At 42.5% G+C, this 16,175-nt stretch overlaps 1 protein-coding gene across 2 annotated transcripts; it reads right to left on the bottom strand.

Annotated features, from left to right (window-relative positions):
- Positions 1-400: 400 nt before the first annotated feature.
- Positions 401-7,083, bottom strand: LOC139575791 (pro-cathepsin H-like). 2 transcript variants are annotated; one of them, XM_071401094.1, is made up of 12 exons: positions 6,847-6,970; positions 5,966-5,997; positions 5,629-5,734; positions 5,366-5,436; positions 5,136-5,240; positions 4,391-4,477; positions 4,130-4,185; positions 3,908-3,989; positions 3,696-3,764; positions 3,486-3,592; positions 3,059-3,184; positions 401-1,038 (listed from the first exon to the last, which is right to left on the bottom strand). In XM_071401094.1, the coding sequence occupies exons 1-12, from the start codon at positions 6,950-6,952 to the stop codon at positions 1,023-1,025; spliced, it is 963 nt and encodes a 320-aa protein (XP_071257195.1). In that variant the 5' UTR covers positions 6,953-6,970; the 3' UTR covers positions 401-1,022. The 2 variants fall into 2 exon arrangements, with proteins under 2 accessions (XP_071257195.1, XP_071257196.1); XM_071401095.1 differs by lacking the exon at positions 5,966-5,997 and having other exon boundaries at positions 6,847-7,083.
- Between the last annotated feature and the right edge of the window lie 9,092 nt (positions 7,084-16,175).

The raw sequence follows: 16,175 nt of genomic DNA, 5'->3' as shown, positions 1-16,175 counted from the left end.
TGACCAAGAAGGAGAGTGATGGAGTGCTGCATCAGATGACCTGGCCTCCACAATCACCCGAACTCAACCCAATTGAGATGGTTTTGGATGAGTTGGGCCGCAGAGTGAAGAAAAAGCACCCAACATGAAATCTGCATATGTGGGAACTTCTTCAAGACTGTTGGAAAAGCATTCCAGATGATTACCTCATGAAGCTGGTTGAGAGAATGCCAAGAGTGTGCAAAGCTGTTATCAAGGCAAAGGGTTGCTACTTTGAAGAATCTAAAATATATTTTGATTTGTGTAACACTTTTTTTGGTTACTATATTATTCCATATGTGTTATTTCATAGTTTGTCTTCACTATTATTCTACAATGTAGAAAATAGTACAAATAAATAAATGAGTAGGTGTGTCCAAACTTTTGACTGGTACTGTATATATATATATTTTTTTACAAAACCACAAAACTACATGCAAAAAAAGTAACCCTCAGCAGCATCAGTCTAAAATACACAAAATATGCCTAGTACAAACCTCTAAAGAAAATATAACACTAACCAAAATGTCAAATCAAGAGAAGCTAAAATATTGGTGATGCTTTTGTGACAGTAGGCAACTACAGTACTAACTAGGATCTCTTACACACTCAAAACCGGAGCATTATGTTGCTACATAAGCACACGATTCAAAGACTCTCACTACCCAGTCATTGCCTACTAACTAACCATGACCAGCCACATACCATATACAGTACAAACCTTCATAATACGATCCAGTTACAATTAATTTAAAATAAAATGTAAAACTCACATTGTAACAGTATAACTACAGTTCTTAAAAACATGTCCATGCAAATAACACAGAGATGCACACTCCTGTCCTCTGAATGAGAAAATGTATCCTGTTTTTCCTGAGTTCTCATACTGTAGCTGAAGACTCTGACTGTGGCCTTCTCTTCTTCTCTTCTTCGTTCCCGTTACATCACACCGGGGGGAGAGGATAAGAGGAGCAGGCTGCCAGTCCACACATGTTCCTCCCTCGTTATATTAGGAAATATCTGAGGAGGAAATACAAAACAAGATATATTCTGTAAGCTATACCAAACAAATATAAACACAACATACAACATTTTCAAAGATTTATATAAGGAAATCAATCAACTTTAAATAAATTCATTAGGCCCTAATCTATGGATTTCACATGACTGGGAATACAGATATGTATCTCTAGGTCACAGATACCCCCCAAAAAATAGGGGTGTGGATCAGAAATCTGGTATCTGGTGTGACCAACATTTGCATCAAGCAGCGCGACATATCTCATTCGAATAGAGTTGATCAGGCTGTTGATTGTGTCCTGTGGAATGTTGTCCCACTCCTCTACAATGGCTGTGTGAAGTTGCTGGATATTGGTGGGAACTGGAACACGCTGTCATACATGTCGATCCAGAGCATCCCAAACATGCTCAATTGGTGACATGTCTGGTGAGTATGCAGGCCATGGGACATTTTCCAGGAATTGTGTACAGATCCCTGCGACATGGGGTCATGCATTATCATGCTGAAACATGAGTTGATGGCGGCGGATGAATGGGCCTCAGGATCTCGTCACGGTATTTCTGTGCATTCAAATTACCATCGATAAAATTCAATTGTATGTGTTGTCCGTAGCTTATGCCTGCCCATACCATAACCCCACCCCCACCATGGGGCACTCTGTTCACGTTGACTTTAGCAAACCGCCCACACATCACCATACACGTGGTCTGCAGTTGTGTGGCAGGTTGGAAGTTCTGCCAAATTCTCTAAAACAATGTTGGAGGCGGTTTATGGTAGCGAAAAGAACATTAAATTCTCTGGCAACAGCTCTCGTGGACATTCCTGCAGTCAGCATGCCAATTGCACGCTCCCTCAAAACTATTACACTGAGCAAAAATACAAACGCATCTAGAGATCTAGAGATTCTGGGTTCGAGTCCAGGCTCTGTCGCAGCCGGCAGCGAACGGGAGACCCATGGGGCGGCACACAGTTGGCCCAGCGTCGTCCGGGTTAGGGAAGGGTTTGGCCGGCAGGAATGTCCTTGTCCCATCGCGCACTAGCGACTCCTGTGGCGGGCCTGGGAGCAGTGCACGCTGACACGGTAGCCAGGTGTATGGCGTTTCCTCCGACACATTGGTGCAGCTGGCTTCCGGGTTAAGTGGGCATTGTGTCAAGAAGCAGTGCGGCTTGGTTGGGTCTACAAGGCTCTCAACCTTGGCCTCTCCCGAGTCCGTACGGGAGTTGCAGTGATGAGATAAGACTAACTACCAATTGGATACCATGAAATTGGGTAGAAAAAGGGGTAAAAAAATAAATAATAACAATAAATAAATAAATGCATCATGTAAAGTGTTGGTCCCATGTTTCATAAGATGAAGTAAAAAAAAACTGAAATGTTCCATATGCACAAAAAGCTTATTTCTCTGAAATTCTGTGCACAAATTGTTTACATCCCTGTTAGTAAGAATTTATCCTTTGCCAAGATAATCCATCCACCTGACAGGTGTGGCATATCAAGAAGATGATTAAACAGCATGATAATTACACAGGTGCACCTTGTGCTGGGGACAATAAAAGGCCACTTTTTAAAATGTGAATTTTTGTTCAGTGTAATAGTTTTGAGTGAGCGTGCAATTGGCATGCTGGCTGCAATAATGTCTATGTAATGTATATCTGTCTGTAACATTATGATTGGCTGGGTGCGCCTGGCTGCCAAATGGGTGACCTATGCCCTCCAAGGCTGCACCCCTGCCCAGTCATGTGAAATCCATAGATTAGGGCCAATTTAATTTATTTCAATTGATTTATTTCCTAATATGAACTGTAACTCAGTAAAAACATAGAAATTGTTGCATGTTGTGTTTTATACTTTTGTTCAGTATAATTTCACCCTAAAAGGAGATAGTCAGACAGCTATCTTGCAGTATAGGTGTCCTACAATGTCTGGGTGTTCATGATCTGTGTTCATGAAGCATCTATATAGTTATCATTAGTAAAAAAAGGAAGTTCAACAGCACTGAATATTTTTGATGTATTTACCCATCCATTCCCCAGTTGGTGCCCCAGGAGTTTTTCACGATCCAATATGGAGTGCTATTCTTTTCACCATATCCCACTGCCAGTACAGCATGGTTCACATTGTCTGTAGTGTTCTTACACGTAGTGCTAGTACAAACAAAGAATACTTTATAAAACACATGGAGGACATGTTAATTCATTGTAATAGAGGGTCAAATGTGCAGTTTGTATACCTTATGTGAACGGCAAGGAGCTTTACAGCTCATGAAAGTCTTCTACTGCAACATTGTATGGCTCATAAGTACAGTCTTCTACCTTCCACACATTATTTGATAAGATTTGGAGGTTCGCAATTCGATTCCCACAAAGCTCTTTAATCCTGCCACCCAACATTTATTGTCAAGTGGGAGTGATAAGGAACAACGGAGTGTACTGGGCTTACTCTCACCTGCTGTACACACCATCTTTGTAGTGGAGGAAATCATCAGTCACTTCATATCCAAAGCTGACTGGGTTCAGTCTGGCCACAGCATCAACCATGCCCTTTTCGTCATACTGTTATAGGGGGGAAGACGGAACATCATAGCAATTGCTGAACAAGAAAACAATGTTGAGGACAGATGCAGAGGTTGTAAAATGTTTAGTTTTAGTCTCTCACACTTGTTATGTTGACAACATCTTTCACGAAGGCAGCTGCCAACTCGGGCTTGAAATTGCAAGAGCCATCCTAAAAAAAGTAATTAGGATAAAGAAGTATATAGTGAGTAATCCAAACAAGTGAGTCATAAGGATTAAATACTAGTATAACACTGTTACTTGTGTTATTAACGTTTTCCTTTTTTACACTAAGAACGATTTAGAAATACATACATGTCCCGTGTAAGGATAGTCATCTTCGGTCATGAGTCCGTTGTTGTATTTAACATACTCAAACGCCTGGTTTGGGAGTCCCCTGAAACCAATACATTACAGTATCTGAATGATGTTTTTGTAGACAGATAGCTACAGTATGTATCAGGAGGCATAGAAGTCACATGCAGGACAGGAGTGATAAGCTCATGTGATTTTAAGATGGTACTGTAGGCTACCAACCCCATACATCCGTGATTGTTGAAGTCTTGAGCACAGTCCACCAGTTGCTGCTCAGACTGGAAAATATAGAACGATAACTCACAGATAAGGCTATTACCAACAACCATTCAACAACCAATTCAACTGCAGTAACCCATTTCTTTCTATTGTACCGCTTCATACGAAACCATACAGGGGAACATAGTAGGTTGACTGCCAAAAACAGTGTGAAACATAGTGTGACACCGTCGAAAATACAAGAGAAATAGGGCTAGTTCTCACCAGAAGTGGGAGTTTTCCAGTAGCTATAGCCGTAACAGACTCAAGACAGCCGGTAGTGGAGAAGGTCCAGCAGCTTCCACAATGACCCTTAGGACACAACATTAGCACACTCACTCAACATGATATCAACACAGCAGTCATAAATGTATAGCTGCTTTTATCTTTTTCACTCGCCCGCAAACAGCCAATCCATCAGAAAATGACTTGGTCATGTTGTTGTGAATATACACTGCGTACAAAACATTATGAACACCTGCTCTTTCCATGACAGACTGACCAGGTGAATCCAGGTCAAAACTTTGATCCCTTGTAAAATCCACTTCAATCAGTGTAGATAAAGGGCAGGAGACAGGTTAAAGATGGAATTTTAAGCCTTGAGACATGGATTGTGTATGTGTGCCATTCGGAAGGTGAATTGGCAAGACAAAAGATTGAAGTTCCTTTGAACGGGGTGTGGTATTTGGTGCCAGGAGAAGTTTGTGTCACGCTCAACAGTTCCCCGTGTGTATCAAGAATGGTCCACCACCCAAAGGACATCCAGCCAGCTTGACACAACTGTGGAAAGCATTGGAGTCAACATGGGCCAGCATCCCTATGGAATGCTTTCGACACCTTGTAGAGTCCATGCCCAGATGAATTGAGGCTGTTCTGAGGGCAAAAAAGGGGGGGTGCAACTCAATATTAGGAAGGTGTTCTTAATGTTTTGTACACTCAGTATATTTAGCCTTTGAGGGAAACGTAGTACCTGATATTTGACAGGTGACACATAGTTTCCCTTCTCTCTCCAGTCCACAGAACCAGGATATGGCCCATGGCTGCTGATGTGACTCCCTTTGGTGGCAGAGCAGTTCTGATGAAGATAAATGTAAGAACAGTTACTATTGATTAGGCTATCTTATATCAGGGAAGCTCGTAGACTTATAATTGGGGTTAACTACAGGATCACATTTTAGTAATTACATTTCACAGCTGTACCTGAGGTTCAGTCAGGAGGAAAGTCTTCCTAAACTCTGCAAAGCTCATGTCAGAAAACTGATTCAGTCCCACTGGGAAAAGGAAAGTTACAACATGTCAGAAAACTGATTCAGTCCCACTGGGAAAAGGAAAGTTACAAGTTGTAAGATATCATACTTGTACGTATATAAAGCTATATTATGAATACATTGGGAGTTAAGTTTTGACTGGGAAAACAGGAAGAAATTGACAAATAGTTTAAAATAAGTAAATGCATAGCCTACTTGAGAATGTGTGCTTCCCTGCATTATGATAGTCGATTCTCCTCTTATGCCCAGTGAAGATGTCCAGGCGATGGTAGTACTCCTCCAGAACATAGACTTTATTATACTGTAATAACAAAAACAGGTATAGGCAGTCAGTCAACTAAAGATGACAACCTCATACTGACAAGCAAATACATTTGAGGAAGGTCTTGGCCTACTGCTTTAATTTCTTACAGGAAGGAACAAGATGCCTGTGTGTACAGTAACTCTGGTATGTAGGCTACTGTATGTCATCTGCTTTCCTAAAAAATAACACGTGATGGATTTACATTGCAGCCTTTACAGTTTCACATACCTGTAACATCCATTGTTTGAAATGATATTCCTCTTTATTTTTTTAAAGAATAAAAACACAAACATGATCAGTTAGACCTATGATTTTGATGGTCACATTGAAACGGTCACTTATTTGTGCAATGGCAACATTGTAGGCTATAGCATGTTTCACTGCTGCATGTCTTATGCAATGTAATACGCTATAAATCAAATCAACGTTTATTTGTCACGTGTGCCGAATACAACAGGTGTAGAGACCTTACAGTGAAATGCTTACTTACAGGCTCTAACCAATAGTGCAAAAAAGGTTTTATGTAAACAATAGGTAAGTAAAGAAATAAAACAACAGTAAAAATACAGGCTATATACAGTAGCGAGGCTATAAAAGTAGCGAGACTACATACATACACCAGTTAGTCAGGCTGATTGAGGTAGTATGTACAGGTAGATATGGTTAAAGTGACGATGCATATATGATGAACAGAGAGTAGCCGTAGCGTATAAGAGGGGTTGGTGGGTGGCGGGACACAACGCAGATAGCCCGGTTAGCCAATGTGCGGGAGCACTGGTTGGTCGGCCCAATTGAGGTAGTATGTACATGAATGTATAGTTAAAGTGACGGGTGACGGGTTAAAGTGAGGCTACTCATTTCGGTAGCCTAATTATGATCTTTGTTTTTTCATTAGGCTTATTAAATACAGTCTGGTCAACTGCCCAGATCAAGATCAGTAACATCATTTGTGAAGTTAACGGTCCACACAAAACCCGCTTTCACCTGCAGTGCACTGCATGGCTTGTTGCACTTGACTTTTAGTTTGTTTCTTCCTACACACGTCGATGTGTGCGTCCAAAGGGGATGCAGGATATCAACAACAAACAGATTAGGGGAGTTATGCTTACCTTCAGGTAAAAACAAGGGTGTTAAATTGGCTAAATGCAAAAATGCAAGAATAAAAGCAACAGTATACAGCGCCATACTTCCGCGTGTGTTTCGCAACCAATGCATCACATGACTTGAGTAACCAATCCATTTCATTCATGTGTCCTTGTGGCAGGGTCGGTTATCAAAGTTTTTGTAAGCACCATGATATGCCTAATTTCCCACCCCACATCAAAATAATTAACATCAAAGTCAAGAAAGTGTGCACTTACTGAGAAGATAAAAATACAATTGCAAGTATCACAGAATTATTAAAGGCCCAGTGCATTCAAAATTCAGTTTCCCCTGTGTTTTGCATCATATTGTTAAACAGCTGATGAAACTAACACTGTAAAAGTGTGAGAGAAAAAAAACTATCAGTGTTATTTCCTGATAGTTGCTTGTTGAAAATACAATCTACACAGGACCTTCTAATCAGCAGGTTTCAAAGGTGGAGTTTCAGGTTGTAAATTAGTTAATAGACCAATAACAAAGCTCTCTGCCAATAAAGGCTAGTTTTCAGTCCCCCCCCCCCCCCCCCCACTCATGCCACTCCCAGACAGTCCTAGCAAAATTCTTGCTTGAGAATCTTTTTTCGTTGCTAAAAAGCTATTTAACTTCTTCTTCTTTTTTAACCATTTAATGGACAACTATTACAGTCTGGTAATTAATTGTTACCCAATTATTTAATATTTATATAAAAACGTCTGCATCGGGCCTTTAAAATTGTAGATTAGAACTTTACACACCTTTATACACTGCCACACATTCATATTTTTCAGGCAGTTAAAATAAAGACTATTGTCATACAACTGTAGTGATTATTAAAAATTCACAGTCCACAGCCCTGAACATAATACATCTCTAACTCTGTGTGTGTCCTTCTGTCAGTCCTTTCTTCGGGTCAATGATGAATCATTTAAAATGCAAAATTATTGCTTGCAGAATTTTTTAATTTTTTTAATGAAAATGTCATGTTCAGCTCATATGGTTTAAACTTTTTAAACTTGGCCACAAGAGGACAGTGCACTCCTTTATAAACCAGAGCCTGCTATGAGAGATCAGTCCTGTAGATGGCAGTATAATATCACTGCAAAACTGATATGATGGAACTGAAAAGAGCAACGGTGTCTTCTGCAACAGAGCCACTCCCAATTACGTATACATATTAACATTGCTCTTCTCTCTCCAACTCAGCTGTGGAGTGGAAGGTAATTGTGTTAATGCAGAACCCTAGATAGTCAGTCATTATCACCTCCTCTTCAAATATGGTGAGCTACAGGTAAACAGTGCCTTCGTAAAGTATTCAGACCCCTTGATTTTTTCCACATTTTGTTACGTTACAGCCTTATTCTAAAATGGATAAAAATTAAATAAAATCATCAACCTGCACACAATACCACATAATGACATCGCAAAAATAGGCTTTTAGAAATTTTTGCTAATTTATATATTTTTTTAAATAATGTCATTATGACATTTACATAAGTATTCAGAACCTTTACTCAGCACTTCCTTGAAGCATTTTTGGCAGCGGTTACAGCCTCGAGTCTTCTTGGGTATGACGCTACAAGCTTGGCACACCTGTATTGGGGAGTTTCTCCCATTCTTCTCTGCAGATCCTCTCAAGCTCTGTCAGGTTGGATGGGGAGTGTCGGTACACAGCTATTTCCAGGTCTCTCCAGAGATTTTTTTTATTTATTTTTATTTTACCGTTATTTTACCAGGTAAGTTGACTGAGAACACGTTCTCATTTGCAGCAACGACCTGGGGAATAGTTACAGGGGAGAGGAGGGGGATGAATGAGCCAATTGTAAACTGGGGATTATTAGGTGACCGTGATGGTTGAGGGCCAGATTGGGAATTTAGCCAGGACACCGGGGTTAACACCCCTACTCTTACGATAAGTGCCATGGGATCTTTAATGACCTCAGAGAGTCAGGACACCCGTTTAACGTCCCATCCGAAAGACGGCACCCTACACAGAGCAGTGTCCCCAATCACTGCCCTGGGGCATTGGGATCTTTGTTTAGACCAGAGGAAAGAGTGCCTCCTACTGGCCCTCCAACACCACTTCCAGCAGCACCTGGTCTCCCATCCAGGGACTGACCAGGACCAACCCTGCTTAGCTTCAGAAGCAAGCCAGCAGTGGTATGCAGGGTGGTATGCTGCTGGCGATGTACGATGGGGTTCAAGTCTGGGCTCTGGCTGGGCCACTCAAGGACATTCAGAGACCTGTCCTGAAGCCACTCCTGCGTTGTCTTGGCTATGTTCTTAGGGTCATTGACCTGTTGGAAGGTGAACGTTCACCTCAGTCTGAGGTCCTGAACACTCTGGAGCAGGTTTTCATCAAGGATCTCTCTGTACTTTGTTCCGTTCATCTTTCCCTCAATCCCGACTAGTCTCCCAGTCCCTGCCTCTGAAAAACATCCCCACAGCATGATGCTTTCACCACCTTGCTTCACCGTAGGGATGGTGCCAGGTTTCCAACAGACTTGGCATTCAGGCCAAAGAGTTCAATCTTGGTTTCATCAGACCAGAGAATCTTGTTTCTCATGGTCTGAGTCCAATAAGTGCCTTTTGGCAAACTCCAAGCCGGCTATCATGTGTCTTCTACTGAGGAGTGGCTTCTGTCTGGCCACTCTACCATAAAGGCCTGATTGGTGGAGTGCTGCAGAGATGGCTGTCCTTCTGGAAGGTTCTCCCATCTCCACACAGGAAATCTGTCACAGGGACCATCGGGTTCTTGGTCACCTTCCTGACCAAGGCCTTCTCCTCCGATTGCTCAGTTTGACTGGGCGGCCAGCTCTAAGAAGAGTCTTGGTGGCTCCAAACTTCTTCCATTTAAGAATGATGGAGAACACTGTGTTCTTGGGGACCTTCAATGCTGCAGAAATGTTTTGGTACCCTTCCCCAGATCTCTGCCTCGACACAATCCTGTCTCGGAGCTCTACGGACAATTCCTTCGACCTCATGGCTTGGTTTTTGCTCTGACATGCACTGTCAACTGTGGGACCTTATATAGACAGGTGTGTGCCTTTCCAAATTATGTTCAATCAATTGAATTTACCACAGGTGGACTCCAATCAAGTTGTAGAAACTTCTCAAGGATGATCAATGGAAACCTGTTTTTGCTTTGTCATTATGGGGTATTGTGTGTAGATTGATGAGGAAAAATATGGATTTAAACAATTTTAGAATAAGGCTGTGACGTAACAAAATGTGGAAAAAGTAAAGAGGCCTGAATACCTTCTGAATGCACTGTATATCACCATGCTGATGCACCATGCTAGTACAACGAGCTGTGTGTTCATCCCTATAGCCTACCTATGGACAGTGCTAGTACAGTGGAGGTCATCAACATCTGAAATTACAATAAATAAGGATTGTTGCCAGGAGCAGACATAGAAAGGAGGAACAGAGTCACACACACACACACACACACACACACACACACACACACACACACACACACACACACACACACACACACACACACACACACACACACACACACACACACACACACACACACACACACACACACACACACACACACACACACACACACACAGCTGTACTGTATATGGTTCATCATTAGTATGATCAGTGAGTGTGTTATCTGTAGTTGTCTCCCTGTTGGCCCGTGCACTTTAATATTTCATCACTGTGTGTGTGTGTGTGTGTGTGTCTGTGGATTTTTGACCAACTGGAGACATTTTGTTGGTCCCCACAAGGTCAAATTATATTTCTAGGGGGTTTAGGGTTAAGGTTAGAATTAGTGTTATGGTTAGAATTAGGGTTAAGGTTAGGAGCAAGGGTTAACTTTAGGTTTTTGGGTTAAGGTTACGGGTTAGGGAAAATAGGATTTTGAATGGGACTGAATTGTGTGTCTCCACAAGGTCAGTTATACAAGACTATGTGTGTTTGTGGTTGTGACAGTTTAGGGTTTGCATTAGTGAAGGAGAGATGAGGCCTGGGGGAAAATAACACTGTAAATCAGCCAGCCCATCCTGTCTCTCTCTCTCTCTCTCTCTGTCTCAACCCCCTACAGAGAGAAAGGAAGGGAATATCCAGCAAAGTGAATGGAGGATGTGCTTGCTATGCTGCTCCTTGCATCAGTCTGGTTAAAGGACAGTCAGTCGTACTAATGACCAACTCATACTGAAGCAGGGAGGCTATGGACTGTCCCAAATCACACCCTATTCCAATGGTTTGCACTATTTCAGACCCACATAGGCCAGTGTTCTTCATTCCTGGGCCTGCAGAGCCACATGGCACCCCCACTCTGCAAGGTGTCGAAAGCGTTCCATAGGGATGCTGACCCATGTTGACTCCAATGCTTCCCACATTTGTCACAATTTGGTTGGATGTCTATTGGGCGGTGGACCATTCTTGATACACATGGGAAACTGTTGAGCATTAAAAACCCAGCAGCGTTGCAGTTCTTGTCCCAAACGGGTACGCCTGTGGCCTGGCACCTACTACCATACCTCGTTCAAAGGCACTTACATTTTTAGTCTTGCCCATTCACCCTCTGAATGGTACACATACTGTGCACAATCCATGTCTCAATGGTCTCAAGACTTAAATATCCTTCTTTAACCTGTCTCCCCTTCATCTACACCGATTGCAGTGGATTTAATGAGTTACATCAATAAGGGATCATAGCTTTCACCTGGATTCACCTGGTAAGTCTATGTTATGGAAAGAGTGTTCTTAATGTTTTGTATAGTCAATGTGTATGTACAATATATTTTTCTGATGATAAATTAACTACTAAACGGAATTTTTAAGACCACACTTTCTCATAATTATTTATTAAAAGATCTGTCAGCAGTATTTTGTGAAAGGGGGCACACTGACTGGACCCCCCCCCCCCCCAGAGCAAAGATATGCTAGGCAGGACGCTAGTGCATGTAGTGTATGCAGACAGTATTGTCAGTGGAAGAGGAGAGAGTGTCAAGTGACATACACAACGTTTGATTTGATTTTAGCTGCCGGCGATGGGCAGGACTCCCAGGAGGTATGTTTGTAAATTAATTTGATCAAGCTATGTGGCCTGTTGGGGTGGCAGGTAGCCTAGTGGTTAGAGCGTTGGACTAGTATCCGAAAGGTTGCAAGATCGAATCCCTGAGCTGACAAGGTAAAAACCTGTTGTTCTGCCCCTGAACAAGGCAGTTAACCCACTGTTCCTAGGCCATCATTGAAAATAAGAATGTGTTCTTAACTGACTTGCCTAGTTAAATAAAGGTAAAATAAAAAATGGATTCCTTCTTGATTAATAAATAAAACAGAAATGTTTTGTTGTTTTTCTGTAATACTAGCCACCTAGCAATTGTATTATGTTTGCTTTAGATAGCCAGCTAGAAAATACTTTAGTTAGCCAGCTAGAAAATACTTTAGATAGCCAGCTAGAAAATACTTTAGTTAGCCAGCTAGAAAATACTTTAGTTAGCCAGCTAGAAAATACTTTAGTTAGCCAGCTAGAAAATACTTTAGATAGCCAGCTAGAAAATACAAAGTTGGGAAGCTTATAGACTTATAATTCTAGACTTGTGATACTATAGACCAGTGTGGCAGTTGTACTAAACTCCTGGCATAACAGTTGTTAAAGAATCAATGTGCATCATTGATTAAAATGACAATTCAACAGGTAAAGATGTATGCTTAAATAGCCTATGCAGAAAAATAGACATACTGTATATTGTTTTTACATAGAATTAGGCATATCAATTATTGCGCTAGATTGCAGTAAAAAGCTTTTTCAGGTGTTTGAAAGATGCTCCCCCTCCTCATTTACTTCGTGCCCCCTCTAAAATAATAGGTGCATGACGCCACTGTGTGCAGTGTACGTGTATGTGACGTGTGTCGATGTGCATCTGCGTGTGTATGTTGACATCTGTGTGACAGTTGTAGGAGATTTATTTACACATCACTGTATGGTACAGACTGACTCTCTGAAGGCAGCCTAACACACTTTCCAGCTATCACTCGTAATGTGTGTGTGTGTGACAGATAGTGTGTGATGAGCGCATAGCTGTTGTTATTCAGCAACAGCCTCTGATGGCAGCAGGAGATGGGGAGAGAGACGCAGAGAGAGATGAGGGAAGGGACGGAGAGACATTAAGAGAGAGCGAGACGGAGACGGAGAGAGGGGTTGAGAGAGAAAGAATGGGCTGAGAGAAAGAGGGATTGAAATAGAGAGAAAGTGAACAAGCCATTGAGTGAGAGAGGTGAGTTGGGGTTAAGGGGTTAACTTGCAAAACTATACTTTGGTGGAAGACAGTAACACTCAAAGGATGGTTTTGGGTGTGATGTGGTATGATATACTGGATATTAATGATGTTGTTTATGTTTGACTATTATGTGTAGTACCTCCACATCTTGCCCCTTTCTTTTCTAGCTCACCCCATCGTCCTCTTGCTCTCGTCCTTTCACCCATTCTCCTCTCTCTCACACCCCATCTCTCTCCCCTTCAGCTCACCCCTCTCCCCTGCCTCTCACCTCCCTTTCACTGTCACCTTTCTGGCCTTCAGATCAACTGTCTCTTCCCTGCCTCTCAACCTCTCTCTCTCCTCTCACCTCTCTCACCCTCCTCCCTCTCAACCCTCTCACCTCTCTCCCCCCTCCTCCTTCTCTTCCCCTCTCAACCCTCTCACCCCTCTCTTCCCCTCTCAACCCTCTCACCCCTCTCTTCCCCTCTCACCTCTCTCACCTCTCTCTCTCCCTCCAGTCCCACTGGACTGTGTATATTGTATCTGAGAGGAATGAAAGCCAAGAGGCTGTACTACATAAGCTTTATCCTTATTGCCTTCGACTCACTTTGCTGAGCTTTTCTTTGCCAAGAGAATGTTCAGTTTACTGGTTTTCCTCTGCCAAGATAATGTTTGTAGGTGCAGTCAGGTATTCAGACTCAATGGTTCTTCAGGTAGCCAACCAACTTCATATCCCGGGTTGTTCTGTACATATTGTATTGTAGGCTACACAAGCACTTTAAATTTGTGGATTCGGCCATTTCAGTCACACCCATTGCTGACAGGTGTATAAAACCGAGCACACAGCCATGCAATCTCCATAGGAAACATTGGCAGTGGAATGACCCGTATTGAATAGCTCAGTGACTTTCAACGTGGCACCTACATAGGATGCCACCTTTCCAACAAGTCAGTTCGTCAAGCTGCCCCGGTCAATTGTAAGTGCTGTTATTGTGAAGTGGAAACGCCTAGGAGCAACAATGGCTCTGCCGCGAAGTGGTAGGCCACACAAGCTCACAGAACAGGACCGCCGAGTGGCTGAAGCGAGTAGCATGTAAACATCGTCTACCCTCGATTGCAACACTCACTACTGAGTTCCAAACTGCCTCTGGAAACAATGTCAGCACAAGAACTGTTCGTCGGGAGCTTCATGAAATGGGTTTCCATGGCTGAGCAGCCGCACACAGTCCTGAGATCACCATACGCAATGCCAAGCGACAACTGGAGTAGTGTAAAGCTCGCCGCCATGGAATCTGGAGCAGTGGGAACGCGTTCTCTGGAGTAATGTATCACGCTTCACCATCTGGCAGTCCAATGGACGAATCTGGGTTTGGTGGATACAAGGAGAACGCTACCTGCCTGAATGCATAGTGCCAATCGTAAAGGTAGGTAGAGGAGGAATAATGGTCTGGGGCTTTTATATGGTTTGGGCTAGTCCCCTTAGTTCCAGTGAAGGGAAACTACAGCATGCAATGACATTCTAGATTATTCTGTGCTTCCAACTTTGTGGCAACTGTGGTGGCATATTTCTGCTTTACCAAATGAGGAGAGTTCCAAACTTCACACACCAGTCATAGTTATACTTAAACTACATCTTTAATAACAAGAGCTTTGCAATAGCTTTTTTGACTATCAATGATGCGCCATCTCTAATGAACCATTGAAAGTGACAGAAAAGTACAAAGATCTTTTATAGCCAAGATACACCCCTCTCAACCTACATGACGAACCACATATCTTAGGAACAGTTCTTAAAGGGACTTTATAATTGAGAAAGAAGTATCCCTTAGCCAGATAACATTCACTATAAATTATCGTTCAGTTTGGTCCCTAAAACGAGGTCCTAATCCCGTTCCTGGTACTTCAGAGCACAAAAACATTACCTCATGTTATCTGGAATGCTCTTTAGGTTTTATCACCCAAAGACATCGTAAATCTCCTCTGTCAGTGTTATCTCATAGAGGCCCATCCTCAGTGGAACACACACACAATAGTTAACAGAATTCTTTATTCTGTCGAATAAAACAACCATTATAATGCAATACAAGCATTATAACATAATCTTGCAATTTTCCACGACACAACACTTTCCTGTTTCAACTTGACACTGCCCCCGTGAACAAAGCGATGTTAATACAGAAATGGTTTTCTGAGATCGGTGTGGAAGATTTTAACTGGCCTGCACAGAGCCCTGACCTCAACCCCATCGAACACCTTTGAGATGAATTGAAACACCGACTGCGAACCAAGCCTATTCGCCCCAAATCAGTGCCCGACCTCACTAATGCTCTAATGCTCTCCGCAGCAATGTTCCAACATTGAGAGTGGACTCCACAAGAGTGGAGGCTGTTTATAGCAGCAAAGGGGGGAGAAAATCAATTTGAATGCCCATGATTTTGGAATGAGATGTTCGATGAGCATGTAGTGTATGTCTCTCTGTCTCGCTGTCTCTCTCCCTTCCTTAAAAAGCCTGGTGTTCCCACAGCTCAGGTGATCACGTTAGATCAATGGTTGGATGAAGAGCAGTGGTGAGGTGTGTGCAGTCAGGTTATCACATGTCACATAAAACACACACACTGATGCACGCTTGGACACCAACACACACACATAAGCGCATGCACACACACACACACTCATTTACGGTTGTAGGCAGACATCGTGGGTCTCACAGTCCACAGAACCCACCTGGTTCCCTCTGTTCGTGTCTCTCCCTGTCTCGCTCTCCCTGTCTCTCTGTGTGTTTCTCTCTGTGTCTCTCTCTCCATGTCTCTCCCTGTCTCTCTGTGTGTTTCTGTGTCTCTCTCTCTGTTTGTCTCTCTCCGTGTCTCTCTCTCTCTCTTACTACAAGCCTTTCTGGGAATTCTTTCTGATTATAATGCATGTATCCAATACCATTATTTCTATTTTGTCTTCACTGGCCTTGTGTTTTATAGAAGGGTCTAGATGATCAGTACTTGTCCCAGCTGAAGACCACTATACATTAACTTTTTCCATGTCATTTAAGATTGAGAGGGATAGTTGACTTTTCCAACAAGGTTGACTTAAGTATCTTG

The sequence above is a fragment of the Salvelinus alpinus genome, chromosome 5 (assembly GCF_045679555.1).
Source record: "Salvelinus alpinus chromosome 5, SLU_Salpinus.1, whole genome shotgun sequence".
NCBI lineage: Eukaryota > Metazoa > Chordata > Actinopteri > Salmoniformes > Salmonidae > Salvelinus > Salvelinus alpinus.
This window is presented reverse-complemented; position numbering and strand designations above follow the sequence as displayed.

What these genes read in the sequence shown, in the direction of transcription:
- LOC139575791 (XM_071401094.1), bottom strand. Translation starts at nt 6,952, where the DNA reads ATGCATTGGTTGCGAAACACACGCGGAAGTATGGCGCTGTATACTGTT. An exon ending in TCCTCCTGACTGAACCTCAG is followed by an intron (nt 5,241 to 5,365) that starts GTACAGCTGTGA and finishes TATCTTCATCAG; the next exon opens with AACTGCTCTGCCACCAAAGG. An exon ending in CTGGAAAACTCCCACTTCTG is followed by an intron (nt 4,186 to 4,390) that starts GTGAGAACTAGC and finishes TATATTTTCCAG; the next exon opens with TCTGAGCAGCAACTGGTGGA.